The 18,668-nt window shown below is 45.2% G+C and overlaps 1 protein-coding gene across 1 annotated transcript in view; it reads right to left on the reverse strand.

Annotated features, from left to right (window-relative positions):
• LOC141220859 (vomeronasal type-2 receptor 26-like) overlaps positions 1-6,900 on the reverse strand; it is a 59,486-nt gene extending 52,586 nt beyond the window's left edge. The window contains exons 1-2 of the mRNA XM_073666422.1: positions 6,842-6,900; positions 2,175-2,466 (exon numbers count right to left, since the gene is read on the reverse strand). Coding sequence (XP_073522523.1) covers positions 2,175-2,466; positions 6,842-6,900 — 351 coding nt within the window. The remainder of the gene's footprint in view (positions 1-2,174; positions 2,467-6,841) is intronic.
• Positions 6,901-18,668: the final 11,768 nt, after the last annotated feature.

Below are 18,668 nucleotides of genomic sequence, written 5' to 3' on the forward strand. Positions count from 1 at the left end.
TGTTTGCTGCAGCATTTCACAGAAAACATACTTTGTTAAGATGATCATTCAGTTGTTTAATAAAAGCAGATTACAGACATGGCACAAAACTAAAGTCATTTCAAATGGCAACTTTAGGGCTTTAAGAAACACTGGAAGAAATCAAGATTAAAAATGTGGTACTCAGTAAGGGTAATTTTTTTCAGACTAAGCAGAGAGAAAAAATTATTGAATCACTCAATTCTGAGGAAAAAAATATGGAACCATGAAAAACAAACACACAAAAGAACACGCGAATAGATCACTAGTATTTTTTTGCACCACCACTGACTTTAATAACAGCTTGCAGTCTCTGAGGCATGGACTAAATGAGTGACAAACAGTACTCTTCATCAATCTAGCTCCAACTTTCTCTGATTACTGTTGCCAGATCAGCTTTGCAGGTTGGAGCCTTGTCGTGGACCATTTTCTTCAACTTCCACCAAAGATTTTCAATTGGATTGAGATCCGGACTATTTGCAGGCCATAACATTGACCTTATGTGTCTTTTTTCAAGGAATGTTTTCACAGTTTTTGCTCTATGGCAAGATACATTATCATCTTGAACAATGATATCATCATCCCCAAACATACTTTAAATTGATGTGATAAGAAAATTGTCCAAACTATCAATGTAAACTTGGGCATTTATTGAAGATCTAATGACAGCCATTTCCCAGTGCCTTTACCTGACATGCAGCCCCATATCATCAATGACTGTGGAAATTTGCATGTTCTCTTCATGCAGTCATCTTTATAAATCTCATTGGAACGGCACCAAACAAAAGTTCGAGCATCATCACCTTGCCCAATGCAAATGCACGATTCATCACTGAATATGACTTTCATCCAGTCATCCACAGTCCACGATTGATTTTCCTTAGCCCATTGTAGCCTTGTTTTTTTCTGTTTAGGTGTTATTGATGGCTTATGTTTAGCTCTTCTGTATGTAAATCCAATTTCCATTAAGCAGCTTCTTACAGTTCAGTCACAGACATTTACTTCAGTTTCCACCCATTCGTTCCTCATTTGTTTTGTTGTGCATTTCCTGTTTTGGAGACATATTGCTTTAAGTTTCCTGTCTTGACGCTTTGATGTCTTCCTTGGTCTACCAGTATGTTTGCCTTTAACAACCTTCCCATGTTGTTTGTATTTGGTCCAGATTTTAGACACAGCTGACTGTGAACAACCAACATCTTTTGCAACATTGCGTGATAATTTACCTTCTTTTAAGAGTTTGATAATCCTCTCCTTTGTTTCAATTGACATCTCTCGTGTTGGAGCCATGATTCATGTCAGTCCACTTGGTGAAACAGCTCTCCAAGGTGTGATCACTCCTTTTTAGATGCAGACTTAACAGCAGATCTAATTTGATGCAGGTGTTAGTTTTGGAAATGAAAATTTACAGGGTGATTCCATAATTTTTTGCTCAAAATTGAGTGATTCCAGAATTTTTTCCCTCTGCTTGATCTGAAATAAATTACCCTTACTGAGTACCACATTTTTAATCTTGATTTCTTTTGGTATTTCTTTAAGCCCTAAAGTTGCCTTTGAAATGACTTTAGTTTTGTGCCATGTCTGTGATTTTTTCAACAACATTAAACAACTGAATGAACATCCTCCAAGCGTGGTGATTCCATAATTTTTGCAAGGGGTTATATATGTTTTGGATGTTTGAGTACAGGGAAAGAGTAGTAAGTCTATGGGAGCAGGATAGAGAGATGATGCCTCTGACATGTTACCAAGTCCCCAGCCAGCTTTACAGCGGTTCATAGTAAAACCTACATGGCTGTAATAATGCATTCAGGGTCTGTATCACCTGTCAAGTACCCTTTATTCCCTTTAAGCCAAACATTAGCATGAATAAAAAATGGAAGTGTTTTCTTTTTTACTTATTTCAAAATGTATTACAATGTTATCCTATTCGAATTATAAATGTTTCTCCAATCTTAGTCTGCCATTCGATCTCCCAAAGAGACACACTGAACCCTGAATTATCAAGAAGCAAGTGTCCTATTGAAAAAGAACCAGTAAATTAAGCTTCATTTAAGTCATATGGTTGCTTAGGATCTGCACTATCCAGTATCTCTCCTCAGTAATTCTATAAATTAGATGGGGTTAGAATTGGAAGGAAATCACTTTCTATTGAAACTTACCTGTGTATATCCATACATACCCAATAACTGAGCCATTGGCAGGGAGGTGGCAGATCCTTGGTCTCCAATATAGCCAGCTACATTACCATGGTCCATACACGAATAATTAGGAGCTGTTACTTTGTGTCCGGACATTATCTGCAGAACATCCTTGAGAACTTTATTCACATTGCCACATGAATCATATAGATGATAGCCAAGGGTAATATTTGGAAGAATGGTAGGATTTCTGTTAATATCATTAATGGCAAAAATGAATGTCAAGAGATGTCTATATTCTCTTAGCTCCGCCCTGCAGAAAATAATAGAATTAAATCATAATTTTACAAATAAAATATATTTGATATTTTCATATTTTTTATTAAGTGTTTTATTTTAGACAGTGGAGTGCTGTTCTGGATTTTTAGCTATGAACAAATTATCGATCAGTAAATAGTTAATTGACATTTACAGGCATTTGGTTTTGTTAATAATGCAACCTGTTAATAATATATAACCTGGGATACATCTCTAAATTATTAATCTTAGCATGATGACTAACATTTCAGATTAATCTGTCATGTGTGTACATGAGGAGAAACACTATTTGGTTCCTTTATATGACCTCTAGTAAAGACGCAAAAAATTGTACAGCAATAAGTGACCAGTAGCAAAGGGGGAGAATGAGTATCAGAAAGTAGATAGACTGCAAACTCTATCAAACCCTTTTACAATCCTGCTTTATGGAGGAGGTTGGCACTCAAAAGTTAAAACATTTGTAATCAACTTTCCCTCTAAAAATCCTGGTGTGTAGCTAATGCTATAGTGGATAGACTGCCACAAAGAGCATTAGATCATATACAATAAATAGAGATTGGCGAATCTTCTGAAATTTCGAATTTGTCAACTTTGTCGAATTTCCCCTCAAAATTTTTTGCAGCAAATAAATTTGTGTAACATAATTAAGAAACTCTAATTGCTTGTATAATATGAGTAAAAATTGTGAATTCCCCTTAGAGTCAGTTGAACATATTTCGAGCCCTTTAATGCAAACACAGCATTTATAATGTCCAAATGACTTTCACCTATGAGGTTAGGGGAGAAGACATGATAACCAGAGATAACCAAAAGCATATTTCACAACACTCTGCAGTATCAGACTTTCTAGGCTACCTAAATTTTATGACCGGTTTAAATATTATCCCTTTTATGAAGGAAAGATGCATGCATTGCTGTTTTTTAACCTCTTAACATCCGCTGATACGCATTAAAATGGCGGCCATTGAGGGGTCTTATTCCCTTACTGCTATATTAAAATGGCAATCGGGGAAAAGGCTGTAGCACCACCCAGAGTCCGAAAATCTCCAAAGTTTCAGCTACTGGAAGTAGGTGAGACCATGGAGAACATGATCATCTCTGGCTTTTCCGATTCGCGATCACATAAACACCATTACACAATGAATACCGTCGATCAAGTAAAATAAAATAAGTGTGCCACTGTTACAATCATTTCTCTCTCTTCTGACATGATATACATGTCATAGAAGAGAGAAATGATGTCCCCGACCCACCTGGTACTTCCACCATTCCCTGGTCACTCCTGATCAATCCCCGACCCTCCGCATAATCTTCCTGTTAAAAAAATAAATAGCGGGCACATGCACAGTGCGCCCGTTGAGATCTGCCGGCCATTTCCCAGCAGCAGCTGATCATTTTTTGTATTTCTTCCTTTTGATCATTGTAATATACCTTATCACAGTGATTAAAAGCTACTAATTGTTTAATCAAATCCTCCTTTGTCATACCCTTAATTATTTAAAAATTGTAAAATAAAATAAAATATTTTTTTCATTCTTTGCAGTTAGGGTTGGGGTTAGGGTTGTGTTAGGGTTAGACTTAGGGTTAGGTTAGGGTTATGGTTGGGCTAGGGTTAGAGCTGGGCTACGGTTGTGCTAGGGTTAGGGCTGTATTTTCCACTAGGCATCCGAGGGTGGATGCCTAGGGAGGAAGGTTGCAGGGGGCAGCGCCATCATGAAGAAGTTAAAAAAAATATTATTTTTAATTTTTATTTAAATTTGCCCCTTTTTCTCTGATTGACATAGTGTCAATACCGCCATTTTAGTTTGGGGGGGAAGAGAGGAGGAAGGTGGTGAAAGTTGATGAGGTGATCACTGCATTGACAGAGCAGCAGTAATAAACTCCCTGCCAGGATGGAAGAGACAATTAATGCTAAAGGTGAAGAACCTGTGATGATGTCAAGTCCATGTAACTCACATGGGAGGAGCCATCCTAGAGATTGCAGGAAGTGTAGTGTTTTCCCAGGCAGGAAGCAGCAGCCGTTGTAGCAGGAGAAGATGGGGCACAAGTGACAGGTAGTCAGGGTACAAGGGTACATGGGGTGCAGTCTGTATATGGGGGTATGCAGTCTGTATATGGGAGGTGTGCATTCTGTATTTGAGAAGTTCAACCTGTATTTTTGGGGTGCAGTCTGCATTTGGGGGTGAAGACTATGTATGGGGCATGTAGGCTGCATAGGGGGTATGCAGGCTGTATATGGGGGTGTGTAGGCTGTATATGGGGGTGTGCAGGTTGTGTATGACAGGCTGCAGTCTCTTTTTGGTGGTGTGCAGGCTTTATATAAGGGGCAGTAGGTATATGGGAGGGTGCAGCCTGTATATTAGGGTGCAGTCTGTATATGAGGTGGGCAGTCTGTATATGGGGGAACATGAGCTGCAGGCTGAATGTGGGGTTGAAGGTTATATATATTGGTGCATGTTATATATGGGGGGCACGCTGTATGTGTTATGTGTAGGGGTGAAGGTTTTATATAGAGTGCATGTTATATATGGGGTGCAGGCTGTTTATGGGGTACATGGAGTGCAGGCTGCATATGGAGGGGGATGCAGACAGTATATGGAGGGGGATGCAGGCTGTATATAGGGACACATGGCGTGCAGGCAGAATGTGTAGGAGTGCAGGCTGTATATGGGGCTGCAGGTTGTATATGGAGGTGCAGTGTGTATATGGAGATATAAAGTCTGCATATGGGTATGCAGGTTTTATATGGGGTGTGCAATCTGTATATGGCGGTAAATGACATACAGGTTATATGTGTGGGGGTGCAGGCTCAGTATGAGTGTACAGGCTGTATATGCGTGGTACATGGGGTGCAGGCTGCATATTGAGGGGGATGTAGACTGTATATGGGGAAACATGTGGTGCAAGCTGTATATGGGTGGTACATGGGGGCCAGGCTACATATGGAGGGAGATGCAGGCTGTATATGGGTGTACATAGGGTGCAGGCTGAATGTGAGGTCTACAGATTGTATATGAGGGTGTGCAGTCTGCATATGGGTGTGCAGGCTATATATGGGTATGTATATGGGGGTACATGGGGTGCAGGCTGAATGTGGGGGGTAAAGGTTCTATATAGGGATGCAGTGTGTATATGGGGATATAAAGTCTGTATATGGGTGTGAATGCTTTATATGGGGTGTGCAGTCTGTATATGGGGATGTGCAGGCTGTATATAGGGGTGTGCAGTTTGTATATGGGGTAAATGGCAAGCAGGTTATATGTGTAGGGAGTTCTCTATATGGGTGTGCAGGCTGTATATGGGTGGCGCATGGGGTGCAGACTGCATATGGAGGGGAATGCAGGCTGTATATGGGGGTAATATAGTAACATAGGTTGAATAAAGACCTAGGTCCATCCAGTTCAACCTTTCTCACCCAATTGTACTTCTTACACTAACATACTTACTTACTGGGACTCGGCCTCACAAATGTATTTTTACCATTTTTTTTATTGATGCACTATTACAATTAAAAATGAACAAGGTTATAATGTTTTAATTACTTTAATATTTTGTATTGCTCTTGTGATTCCAATAATGGTATTACTAAAATCCCTATGCATAAATTTGTTGATCCAGAAGAAGGCAAAAACCCCAGGACACATTCACTCAATTTGCATCACGGGGAAAAATTCCTTCTTGACCCCGAGAAATAGGGATCAGATCTAGAACCTTGGATCAAACCTAATTATGATACTAGTTATATAATTACTATTATCGTATTAAATGTACTACTATAGGTGTAATATTTTGTCTAATTTAACTGTAGCCCACAAACTTATGTGTATCGAGGAAATCATCCAGCCCTTCTTTGAAAGCTGTTATAGTGTCTGCCATCACTACCTCTTGTGGTAGGGAATTCCACAGTCCAACTGCTGACTGTAAAGAACCATTTCATGTTAAGTAGTGTTGAGCCACCCTCGTAGTGTTCGAGTTCGATTCGGTTTGTCGAACACCCGTATGTTCGCCGAACTGTTCGTAGAACTGTTCGTCGAACACCTTCGAACACCGTTAAAACCAATGGCAGGCAAACAAAAACACATAGAAACACATAGAAAACACTTCAAAGGTGTCCAAAAGCTGACAAACTGCTCAGAAGACACAACTAACACATCGAAAAGTGACAAGTACATATAGTCATGCGAAAAGAAAAGAGATGGAGAAGTAAAAGGCAGGGGAGACACAGATATAGGCATGTCATGCCCTTCTAAAATCAAGAAAGGCTGGAGTAAAAATCTAAAATCAGCCTACCAACACCCAGACATCGTGACAAGAAAATTAAAAAAATAAATATCTTTAGGTAGAATGGCGGTTCCATTCAGAACACTTACCTTACAAGATGTTGTGGTATCCCCGTTGTAGGTTGTGTCAAAAACGGAACCCAATACATTCGGACTAATCCACCATTTGTCATTTATAATTGGCAGGTCAGTAAACGACAACCCTGACGCGGAACCAAGTACAGTAGTATATACTGTACATCCTTTGACCAGGCAATCAGGCGGATCAAGAAGTTGGGAAGAGTCACCCTAATGGCCAAAACAGACATTGATGCGGCATTCCGGTTACTTATTACCTGTGCCTCCGAATATTGTCCACCTATTGGGCTGCTTCTGGGAAGGAGCATACGATATAGATCGCTGTTTGCCCATGGGGTGCTCCAGATCCTGCTCACTATTTGAGGTATTTAGTTGCTTCCTCGAATGGGTTGTAATGGACATTTCTAAGGGGGCACATATTATCCATTACCTCGACGACTTTTTATGCCTGGGCCCAAAAGATTCGCCACAGTGTGAATACACGCGGTAGTCCACCTGTGAGAAGGAGAGAGCTGGAGGGAGAGCAGACGCTACAGAGCCGAAGGGTTAGATGGAGAACGAAAGAAGGAAAGAGGGCGAGGGAGGTAAGGGAGTACAGTGGAAGGCCGACCTGAGCTCCCCAACATTCTTGCTGGGTTGGGAACAGCCCTGGGAAAAGCCACTTGCGCATCCCTTTGAGGTTACGGGCGCGAGCGGGCAGAGGGACTACGCTGGAGTGCGAAGACGACACGGCCAGTCTGTTCCTGCTCGTGTGACCTCCGTGTCGCCGGGTTTGTGCCAGAGCCGCGGTCGACCCTGACGACCAGTCCCCCTCTCCCAATTATGGTGCCTGTCTGCTGGTGGGTCGAACCCCCCCATGGTGGGGTGGAGTAACATCTGCAGAAGAAAGACCATATTCCAGCCAAACTAAGATGTCTACTTCTATTTGTGGACAATGTGATATTATCCCTTTCTTACGGACACGCCCATAGCTACAAATTCCAGATGAGGCACAAAAACAGTAGGTGCTTCAACGGATATCAAGTGCTCCTTCAAGTGGGCTCTCCTCCACCTCAACTTCAACATCACAAATGCTCCAGTCCTCAGAGGTGTCACACCAATCGCTCTTGCTTCCTCACAGCTCCCAAGTCTCCAGCTGCCCGTCTGACTATGGGGTAACACAGATGGTTGATTCTGCACGGCTGTTTACTCATACTATAGCCTCGGAAACGGTGGTCTGCTCCAGAGCTTCTGTTAATCCAGACGAGAAAATGATCTGCACTGATGCCCAGAATCTTCATGAGTCGGATCCAGGACCAGATGAAGAAGGTTCTGAGCATAATGTAGACCTTCGTTCCCAAACTGTAACTCCTGTTGGTGGAGACAATGATGAAGACGATGATGAGACTCAAATACCTGATTGGAGCGACAACTTGACTTTTCGGTCAGGGCAGGAAGAGTTTGGCTCTGAGGACGACGGGTGTGTGAACACACAGGGTGATGATGACAAGGTTAGAGATCCCACTTACTGTCAACCCACTGTCAGCCTGTCGATGAGGTCAGCAGAGGAGGTAGAGGAGGATGTGACTATCCCAGGGGATGGGGATGACTCGGTACCCGGGCCTTTGCCTGGCCTTTGGGATGTCGCGGTGGTCGGCTCCCGGGCCCGTACCCTGGGGTCACTCTTTAAAAGTGTGGATAATTGTTAATTTTATAAGAGTTCGTGACGCCACCTGTGGTATCTGGTGAGAAGCACCAGCGCTGCAGCAGTCCACTGAGGCCGGTGATAAGGCAGCTTGATGGAATAGCTCCCCACAGGTGGAGCTAGGCCTCAGGGCAGGGTATGCAGGGGGAATGCAGGACAGGTGAGACCCAGCTGGGTCAGAGCAAGAAGGGGAACGGACACGGTAGTCACTTCAGTACCTTTTACTGGTGGAAATTCAGGCACATCCCGGAGTACTGTAGGGTGAAGGGTGCATATCAGGATCCTCCCCAATGAGCGGGTGTAGGGCCTCCTGTTTCTTGCCTCTGCGTAGTAAGTTTCTGACCTGCCTGGAGCTAGGCCTAACTTTGTCTCTTCCCTGCGCTGGCTGACCTTGTGGTAGGGCCTAGTCTTGGAGTTCACGCTCCCAGTATGCGGGGCCTAAGCGTCTTCTGGCTCTGTTACGTATCAGCACCTTAGCGATCCTGGGACTTGTAGTTCTCCAGGGATTCCGGTTATGCCTTACTGGATCATAGAGATCCCGGTAAGCTCGGATCCGGTGTCCGGTAAATGATTCGGGGTGAGCTGGTTAAGCTCCTCTGCCCCCTATGTACTAACTCTCTACTCGCCTTCGGCCTACTCGGGCCCTCACTAGGCTATACACACTAGCGGCAGCTTGCCGCGCTTCACCGATCTTATGGCGCCGGCACACCTTAAGCTCTAACTGGGCTCCCTGAATCTAGCTAGCAGGAGCCTCGAGCTCCACTGCTGAACTATTAACTGAGTTCTCTAGACTAGACTGAGCTCCACTGCAGACTGACCTCTCTTAGGCTTCTCTACTGCAGGAACTCTTCAGAGGAACTGAACTGCCTAGCTCCACCTTCCCTATTTATATCCCTGACGTGCTCCTTCTGCTGGTCTGAGGTGGAAGGTGGAGATGTGTGAATGTTTATTGGGGCCTCTTGTGGAGGATTCCATCAATGCACTCTTCTAGGATCTGTGATACCAAGCGCAGCTGGGCGTCACAGATGCTATTGACGACGAGGTTAGGTTGCGCCTTCCTGGACAGAGACGGAGTACTGGAAGCACGTCAACAACTGCATCCTCAACCACAACTCTGCCTCTGACCACAAGTCGTGGTGGCTCTTCAGGTCGCAAGGACTCTAAGCCTTGCATAGCCTGGGCATTTTTTCAGATCGATAAGGATGACCCAACTCGTGTTATCTGTAATATTTGTCACCGAAAGGTAAGTAGAGGCCGAAAAATTCATAGTTTGAGTACTTCATGCATGAACCGTCACATGGATATGAATCACAAGTTGCAGTGGGAAGTTCACTGTGCTACAATGCGGCCTAGCGGGCCGGGCCATCCACCGTCTGTCCCATCTTGTGCATCTGCGGACTCTAAATACTCTGTGACTGGGGGGGACAGCAGTCACACATGTTTTTGGATGCAGACCTGCCACCTCTTTACCCACAACAGCCAGTGTGATTGGCAGGTCATCATTTCATTTGGAAGTGGTAACACCAGCTGGTGTTGAGCGCTCTCCGACATCCAGAGCACCACCTTTGGATCAAGGCAAACTAACTTTTCCTCCTTCATCTTCCTCACAGACCAGCAGTTTGCCAGGGACACCCTACTCAACCCCGTCTAAGCACAACAGCCAGCCCGCTGTCCCTCAGATGTGGACAATTAAAGCTGTTGGCTACAGAAATGCTGCCTTTCCACCTGGTGTACACAGAGTATTTTCGAGACCTTATGTCCGTCGCAGTGCCCCAGTACCAGATGCCCAGTCGGCACTACTTCTCAAAGAAAGGTGTGCCTGCGCTACACCAGCATGTCGCACACAACATCAGCACTTCTTTGAGAAACTCTGTGTGTGACAGGGTGCATTTCACCACAGACACTTGGATGAGTAGGCATGGACAGGGGCATTACATGCCGCTGACTGGGCATTGAGTAACTATGGTGACAGCAGGACAAGGGGCTGCTGTCCAAGTCTTGCCGTCCCCACGAGTTGTGCGTCAATCCTCTTTATCTAGAAGTTGCTCAACTGTTTTTGCCTCCTCAACCTCCTCTTGGTCCTCCACCTGCACCCAAAGCCTGTCTGGTAATGCCACCCGCTTTCTAACTGCGCAGAAGGAATCCTGAACACTTCCTTACTATGCTGGTAGAAGGGCTCAACGGCATCAGGTGGTGTTTTCTTTGAAATATCTGGGAAATGTGAGTCATACAGCTGAGTAGTTGTGGTCAGCTCTGGAGACCCAGTTTCATGAATGGTTGTCTCCACTGTGCTGTGTGCTCACTTCCGCCGTTCGCATCAGGCAGCTCCACGACTTACATCCCTACAGAAGTCGTTGGGCCTGCCAGTTCACCGGCTGAAATGCGATGTGCCGACATGGTGGAATTCAACTCTGCACTTATTGCAGCGACTGTGGCAGCACCGACAAGCCCTGGTGCAATACGTTCTGATGTATAGCCTGGGCCAACGAGATCCAGAGGTGGGGCAAATCACGCTGCAGGAGTGGTCTCAGATCACGGACCTATGAATTTGACGCGCCCCCTGGGCCGTGGGGTACCCGAAGCCGGACCGGTAGACGCTGGGGGTTGTAGTCACTGTGGTGGTGACCCGGTCCGTGACCCAGGGCGGTCTATCCAAGGGTAATTTGTATATATGGGTTTTATAATGTCCGACTACGCCACCTGTGGAGTGCGGCCAAAGGGGCCGCCACTGCGAAACAGTCCTCTGAAGCTGGTGGTTTTGCAGCAATGGTATTATTACTCCCCACAGGAAGAGTGTAGCTTCAGGGCAGTGTGGGTGGATGATGGTGATTGTAGTGCAGAGAGTCAGTAATGAACACAGAGTCCGTGTGATGCAGTCCCAAAATCTTTACTCACAGTTGTTGCAGTCCAGATTACAGGTACCAGAGCAATCTCCCCCGTCGTGCTGTGCGTACTCAGTGAGGGGCTCAGTCCACCACCAGATAGCTCCGGAGTACTTAGCAGGACCCCCTTCTGTGTGTCCTTTCTCTGACCTTCTCCCTGCACCTCACACCCAGTGACACTTCTATCCGGTATCCTCGGGCCTTGGCGGGCGACCTGTGTTCTGTCCCCTGGGTCCTATGTGGCTACCTTCTTAGTGAGACTGGTGTGTAGTTTGGCCTGCAGTACATGTAATGCTGCAGCCTCTGGTTTCTAGTTGAGCCTTGCTGTTTCTCCGCTAGTTGAGGGACCGGTTCCCCTTTTCTGGCCTGACCCCTCTACCTCCTGGTAGCAGCGGGCGTATGGGTGGCCTTCTGCACGGCCCGTACCCCTAGGGTCCCTTCGGTTCCTGGAGCCTTCCTGCTCCCACTCCTTTCTTCTCTTCTTCAATCCTGGGCCTCCCAGGCCAGGCCCTCCTCCGGAGCAGAGCTCATGCAGAGCCTCTGCTGCTGTCACTTCTCCTCCTCTGACTGTCTTGCTTTTTCAAAGATGGTTTCCTATTTATACTCTCCATGTCATTTGCTGCCCTAAGCTGCTTTCTCCACCCACACCCACTACATAGGACCCTCCCGCCAGCTAGGGACCTGGGACTGTGCTCTCCCTTAAGAGCAATCTCGCCCTACCCCCACTGTGGGTATGTGTTGGATGCAGGTGGTAGGGTCCCGAGCCATACGCCTTCCTTACCTGAGGGTGAGATACCACACCTCTGGGTGAGATGCAGTACCTCTGTGGCAACTGAACCCTGAGGGGCGCCACACATCCTTCTGCACAGTTTTGAAATGGCGACGTAGATGTTTAGTGCTGACAATGCCATTATCAGCATGACTATTCCGGTGATGTACATGCTGGAGCACACGTTAAGCAGAATTCAGAGTCAGGTGGTGGTACAAGAGGAAGTAGAGGAAGTAGACGAGGAGTCGCATGCGGAAGGGATAATATCTCCAAGGTCCAGATGGTCGGCAGCACTAAGGCGGCAGGCATGGGAGGGTGGGGGAGAGGGATTAATCATGGCGCATGGTAGCAGCCAAACTGTTGAGTAAGGTGCAGGAGCCGAGGAAGAAGTGGAGGACGAACTGGCGATGGGCATGGAAGACTCATCAGATGAGGGAGTCCTTGATCACATTTCTGTTGTGTGAGGTTGGGGTGAGAGGGCAGAGGAAGGAAGCATGATTCTTACCTCGCTACCAACACAACAAGGACTTGGTCCTCCTGGATGCGCAAGACACATGAGTGCCTTCTTGCTGCACTACCTGCAACATGACCCTTGGATTGTCAGAATTCGAAGTAATCCCGAGTACTGGGTTGCCACACGCTAAGATCCCCGGTACAAAAGTAAATTTGCTGAAATAATTCCTGCCTTAGAAAGTGATTCACGCCTGCAGGAGTATCAGCAGAGGCTGTTGCAGAATCTTACATGTGCTTTTCCACAAAACACCAGTGGCGCACATAGTGATTCTCACAGTTCTAACTTGCAAACCGTGGGACTGTCGAGTCTTCATTAGAGATGAGCGTTGTTCTACTCGAACTGTTCGCCAATCTCAAATTCGAGCTGTTTTGGGCGGTGTTCGAGCCGTTCGGCGAACACGAACGATTTGATAAAAATTCGGCTGTTCGAGGTTATGTTCGATAACTGTTCGTGCACCAAAATCATAACTGGATTTTTTCTCAGTAATGATGAAAATTAATGTTAATACGCAGTTTGAGTGTACAGCGGGGTGGGGGGAGGGGCGGGGGATGGATCTCTGCAGGAATAATGAAGATCTCCATTTTTTTTTCTCTTTCCCGCATTTGCAGTGGGGAGGTGCAGTCTGTCAGCCTATCAGCAGCGCACACACGGAGAGAACTGCTGTTTTTCACACAAGCAAGGGCATGTGTCATTGGCAGTGTATGTCACATGTCCTTGCCCTATAAGACCAAGCCATTTTACCCGTCGCCACCATTTTCTCACAGCTGCAGCTGCGTATTAGACGGCACCGCTGTTGCTGTGTGCGCTATACCTTGTTAATTTCAAGCCAATTTTCGCACAAATCTACAGATAGCTTGGGAGTAGGGAATAGTTGTGATTGCAGTCCTTTTAAGGACTAGGTTACAGCATTTCCTACGACTTTTATCAGGCAGGTCTGTGCTCTTAAATAGATAGATTGTGGGAGTAAAGACTAATTGTAATTGGAGTCCTTTTCAGGACTATGTTACATCAGTTCCTATCAGTTTTTGCCAGGCAGGTCTGTGCCAGTGCTGTGCAAGTTTTTTTCACAGCATTTGGCTGAATCTAGAAAAGCTAATCCTTTTTGGCCTATTGCAGAGTGTGTTAGTCAGTGGAGTAGCCTATCTGTGTTGCAAGATATACCACCTGTGTATAGAATACCAATTTTTTTACTGCACCTAGTGAAGTAAAATCTTTTGGGCATAGCATCATTCTATTAGTCCATCTATACTGACCTCCATCAGGTTGCAAATTGAGTATAATTTTTTTCTGTATCTAGCTCTGAAAAAATATTTGGGCTTCTAGCAGTTTGTGGGACTTGTTCTATTAGTCCATCTATACTGACCTCCATCTGGTTGCAAACTGAATATAATTTTTTTCTGCATCTAGCTCTGAAAAAATAGTTGGCCTTCTAGCAGTGTGTGGGACTTTCTCTATTAGTCCATCTATACTGACCTCCATCAGGTTGCAAACTGAATATATTTTTTTTCTGCATCTACCTCTGAAAAAATATTGGGCTTCTAGCTGTGTGTGGGACATGTTCTATTAATACATCTATACAGACCTCCATCAGGTTGCAAACTGAATATATTTTTTTTCTGCATCTACCTCTGAAAAAATATTGGGCTTCTAGCTGTGTGTGGGACTTGTTCTATTAATCCATCTATACAGACCTCCATCAGGTTGCAAACTGAATATAATTTTTTTCTGCATCTAGCTCTGAAAAAATAGTTGGCCTTCTAGTAGTGTGTGGGACTTTCTCTATTAGTCCATCTATACTGACCTCCATCAGGTTGCAAATTAAAAATAATTTTTATCTGCATCTAGCTCTGAAAAAATATTTGGCCTTCTAGCAGTGTGTGGGACTTTCTCTATTAGTCCATCTATACTGACCTACATCAGGTTGCAAATTAAAAATAATTTTTATCTGCATCTACCTCTGAAAAAATATTTGGGCTTCTAGCTGTGTGTGGGACTTGTACTATTAGTCCATCTATACTGACCTCCATCAGGTTGCAAACTGAATATAATTTTTTTCTGCATCTAGCTCTGAAAAAATATTTGGCCTTCTAGTAGTGTGTGGGACTTTCTCTATTAGTCCATCTATACTGACCTCCATCAGGTTGCAAATTAAAAATAATTTTTATCTGCATCTAGCTCTGAAAAAATATTTGGCCTTCTAGCAGTGTGTGGGACTTTCTCTATTAGTCCATCTATACTGACCTCCATCAGGTTGCAAATTAAAAATAATTTTTATCTGCATCTACCTCTGAAAAAATATATGGGCTTCTAGCTGTGTGTGGGACTTGTTCTATTAGTCCATCTATACTGACCTCCATCAGGTTGCAAACTGAATATAATTTTTTTCTGCATCTAGCTCTGAAAAAATATTTGGCCTTCTAGTAGTGTGTGGGACTTTCTCTATTAGTCCATCTATACTGACCTCCATCAGGTTGCAAATTAAAAATAATTTTTATCTGCATCTAGCTCTGAAAAAGTATTTGGCCTTCTAGCAGTGTGTGGGACTTTCTCTATTAGTCCATCTATACTGACCTCCATCAGGTTGCAAATTAAAAATAATTTTTATCTGCATCTACCTCTGAAAAAATATATGGGCTTCTAGCTGTGTGTGGAACTTGTTCTATTAGTCCATCTATACTGACCTCCATCAGGTTGCAAACTGAATATAATTTTTTTCTGCATCTAGCTCTGAAAAAATATTTGGCCTTCTAGCAGTGTGTGGGACTTTCTCTATTAGTCCATCTATACTGACCTCCATCAGGTTGCAAACTGAATATATTTTTTTTCTGCATCTACCTCTGAAAAAATATTGGGCTTCTAGCTGTGTGTGGGACTTGTTCTATTAATCCATCTATACAGACCTCCATCAGGTTGCAAACTGAATATATTTTTTTTCTGCATCTACCTCTGAAAAAATATTGGGCTTCTAGCTGTGTGTGGGACTTGTTCTATTAATCCATCTATACAGACCTCCATCAGGTTGCAAACTGAATATAATTTTTTTCTGCATCTAGCTCTGAAAAAATATTTGGCCTTCTAGCAGTGTGTGGGACTTTCTCTATTAGTCCATCTATACTGACCTCCATCAGGTTTCAAATTAAAAATAATTTTCATCTGCATCTAGCTCTGAAAAAATATTTGGCCTTCTAGCACTGTGTGGGACTTTCTCTATTAGTCCATCTATACTGACCTCCATCAGGTTGCAAATTAAAAATAATTTTTATCTGCATCTACCTCTGAAAAAATATTCGGGCTTCTAGCTGTTTGTGGGACTTGTTCTATTAGTCCATCTATACTGACCTCCATCAGGTTGCAAACTGAATATAATTTTTTTCTGCATCTAGCTCTGAAAAAATATTTGGCCTTCTAGTAGTGTGTGGGACTTTCTCTATTAGTCCATCTATACTGACTAGTGTTGAGCCACCACCGTAGTGTTCGAGTTCGGTTCGGTTCGTCGAACACCCGTGTGTTCGCCGAACTGTTCGTCGAACTGTTCGTCGAACACCTTCGAACACCGTTAAAACCAATGGCAGGCAAACAAAAACACATAGAAACACATAGAAAACACCTTCAAAGGTGTCCAAAAGCTGACAAACTGCTCAGAAGACATAATTAACACATGGAAAAGTGACAAGTACATATAGTCATGCGAAAATAAAAGAGGTGGAGGAGTAAAAGGAGGGGGAGACACAGATATAGGCATGTCATGCCCTTCTAAAATCCAAAAAGTGAGAAGCCGTTCCTGCCCGTGCCACCTCCGTGTCGCCGGGTTTGTGCCAGAGCCGCGGTGGACCCTGACGGCCAGCCCCCCTCTCCTAATACTGGTGCCTGTCCGCTGGTGGGTCGAGCCCCCCGCGTTGGGGGGGGGTAACATCTGCAGAAGAAAGACCATCTTCCAGCGAAACTAACATGTCGACTTCTTTTCGTGGACAATGTGATACGATCCCTTTGTTACGGACACGCCTATCGCTACAAATTCCAGATGAGGCACAAAAACAGCAGGTGCTTCAGCGGATATCAAGTGCTCCTTCAAGTGGGCTCTCCTCCACCTCAACTTCAACATCACAAATACTCCAGTCCTCAGAGGTGTCACCCCAATCGCACTTGCTTCCTCACAGCTCCCAAGTCTCCAGCTGCCCGTCTGAGTATGGGGTAACACAGATGGTTGAGTCTGCACAGCTGTTTACTCATACTATAGCCTGGGAAACGGAGGTCTGCTCCAGAGCTTCTGTTAATCCAGACGAGGAAATGATCTGCACTGATGCCCAGAATCTTTATAAGTCGGATCCAGGACCAGATGAAGAAGGTTCAGAGCATAATGTAGACCCTCGTTCCCAAACTGTAACTCCTGTTGGTGGAGACAATGATGAAGACGATGATGAGACTCAAATACCTGATTGGAGCGACAACTTGACTTTTCGGTCAGGGCAGGAAGAGGTTGGCTTTGAGGACGACGGGTGTGATAACACACAGGGTGATGATGACAAGGTTGGAGATCCCACTTACTGTCAACCCACAGTCAGCCAGTAGATGAGGTCATCCGGGCCTTTGCCTGGCCTTTGGGATGTCGCGGTGGTCGGCTCCCTGGCCCGTACCCTGGGGTCACTCTTTAAAACGGTGGATAATTGTTAATTTTATAAGAGTTTGTGACACCACCTGTGGTATCTGGTGAAAAGCACCAGCGCTGCAGCAGTCCACTGAGGCCCGTGTTAAGGCAGCTCGATGGTATAGCTCCCCACAGGTGGAGCTAGGTCTCAGGGCAGCGTATGCAGGGGGAATGTAGGACAGGCGAGACCCAGCTGGGTCAGAGCAAGAACGGAAATGGACACGGTAGTCACTTCAGTACCTTTTACTGGAGGAAATTCAGGCACATCCTGGAGCACTGTAGGGTGAAGGGTGCATATCAGGATCCTCCCCAATGAGCGGGTGTAGGGCCTCCTGTTTCTTGCCTCTGCGCAGTAAGTTTCTGACCTGCCTGGAGCTAGGCCTAACTTTGTCTCTGTCCTGCGCTTGCTGACCTTGTGGTAGGGCCTTCTCTTGAAGTTCACGCTCCCAGTATGCGGGGCCTAAGCATCTCCTGGCTCTGTTACGTATCAGCACCTTAGCGATCCTGGGACTTGTAGTTCTCCAGGGATTCCGGTTATGCCTTACTGGGTCATAGAGATCCCGGTAAGCTCGGATCCGGTGTCCGGTAAATGCTTCGGGGTGAGCTGGTTAAGCTCCTCTGCCCCTTATGTAGTAACTCGCCACTCGCCTTCGGCCTACTCGGGCCCTCAATAGGCTATACACACTAACGGCAGCTTGCCGCGCTTCACCGATCTTATGACGCCGGCACACCTTAAGCTCTATCTGGGCTCCCTGAATCTAGCTAGCAGGAGCCTCGTGCTCCACTGCTGAACTATTAACTGAGTTCTCTAGACTAGACTAAGCTCCACTGCAGACTGACCTCTCTTAGGCTTCTCTACTGCAGGAACTCTTCAGAGGAACTGAACTGCCTAGCTCCACCTTCCCTATTTATATCCCTAACGGGCTCCCTCTGCTGGTCTGAGGTGGAAGGTGGAGATGTGTGAATGTTTATGGGGGCCTCTTGTGGAGGATTCCATCAATACACTCTTCTAGGATCTGTGATACCAAGCGCAGCGGGGCGTCACAGATGCTATTGACGACGAGGTTAGGTTGCGCCTTCCTGGACAGAGACGGAGTACTGGAAGCACGTCAACAACTGCATCCTCAACCACAACTCCGCCTTTGACCACAAGTCGTAGTGGCTCTTCAGGTCGCATGGGCTCTAAGCCTTGCATAGCCTGGGCATTTATTCAGATCGATAAGGATGACCCAACTCGTGTTATCTGTAATATTTGTCACCAAAAGCTAAGTAGAGGCCAAAAAATCCATAGTTTGAGTACTTCATGCATGTACCGTCACATGGATATGAAGCATAAGTTGCAGTG

This window comes from Phyllobates terribilis, unplaced genomic scaffold, assembly GCF_046119375.1.
Source record: "Phyllobates terribilis strain yellow unplaced genomic scaffold, ASM4611937v1 Scaffold_1__5_contigs__length_1240528914, whole genome shotgun sequence".
In the NCBI taxonomy this organism is placed as follows: Eukaryota; Metazoa; Chordata; class Amphibia; order Anura; family Dendrobatidae; genus Phyllobates; species Phyllobates terribilis.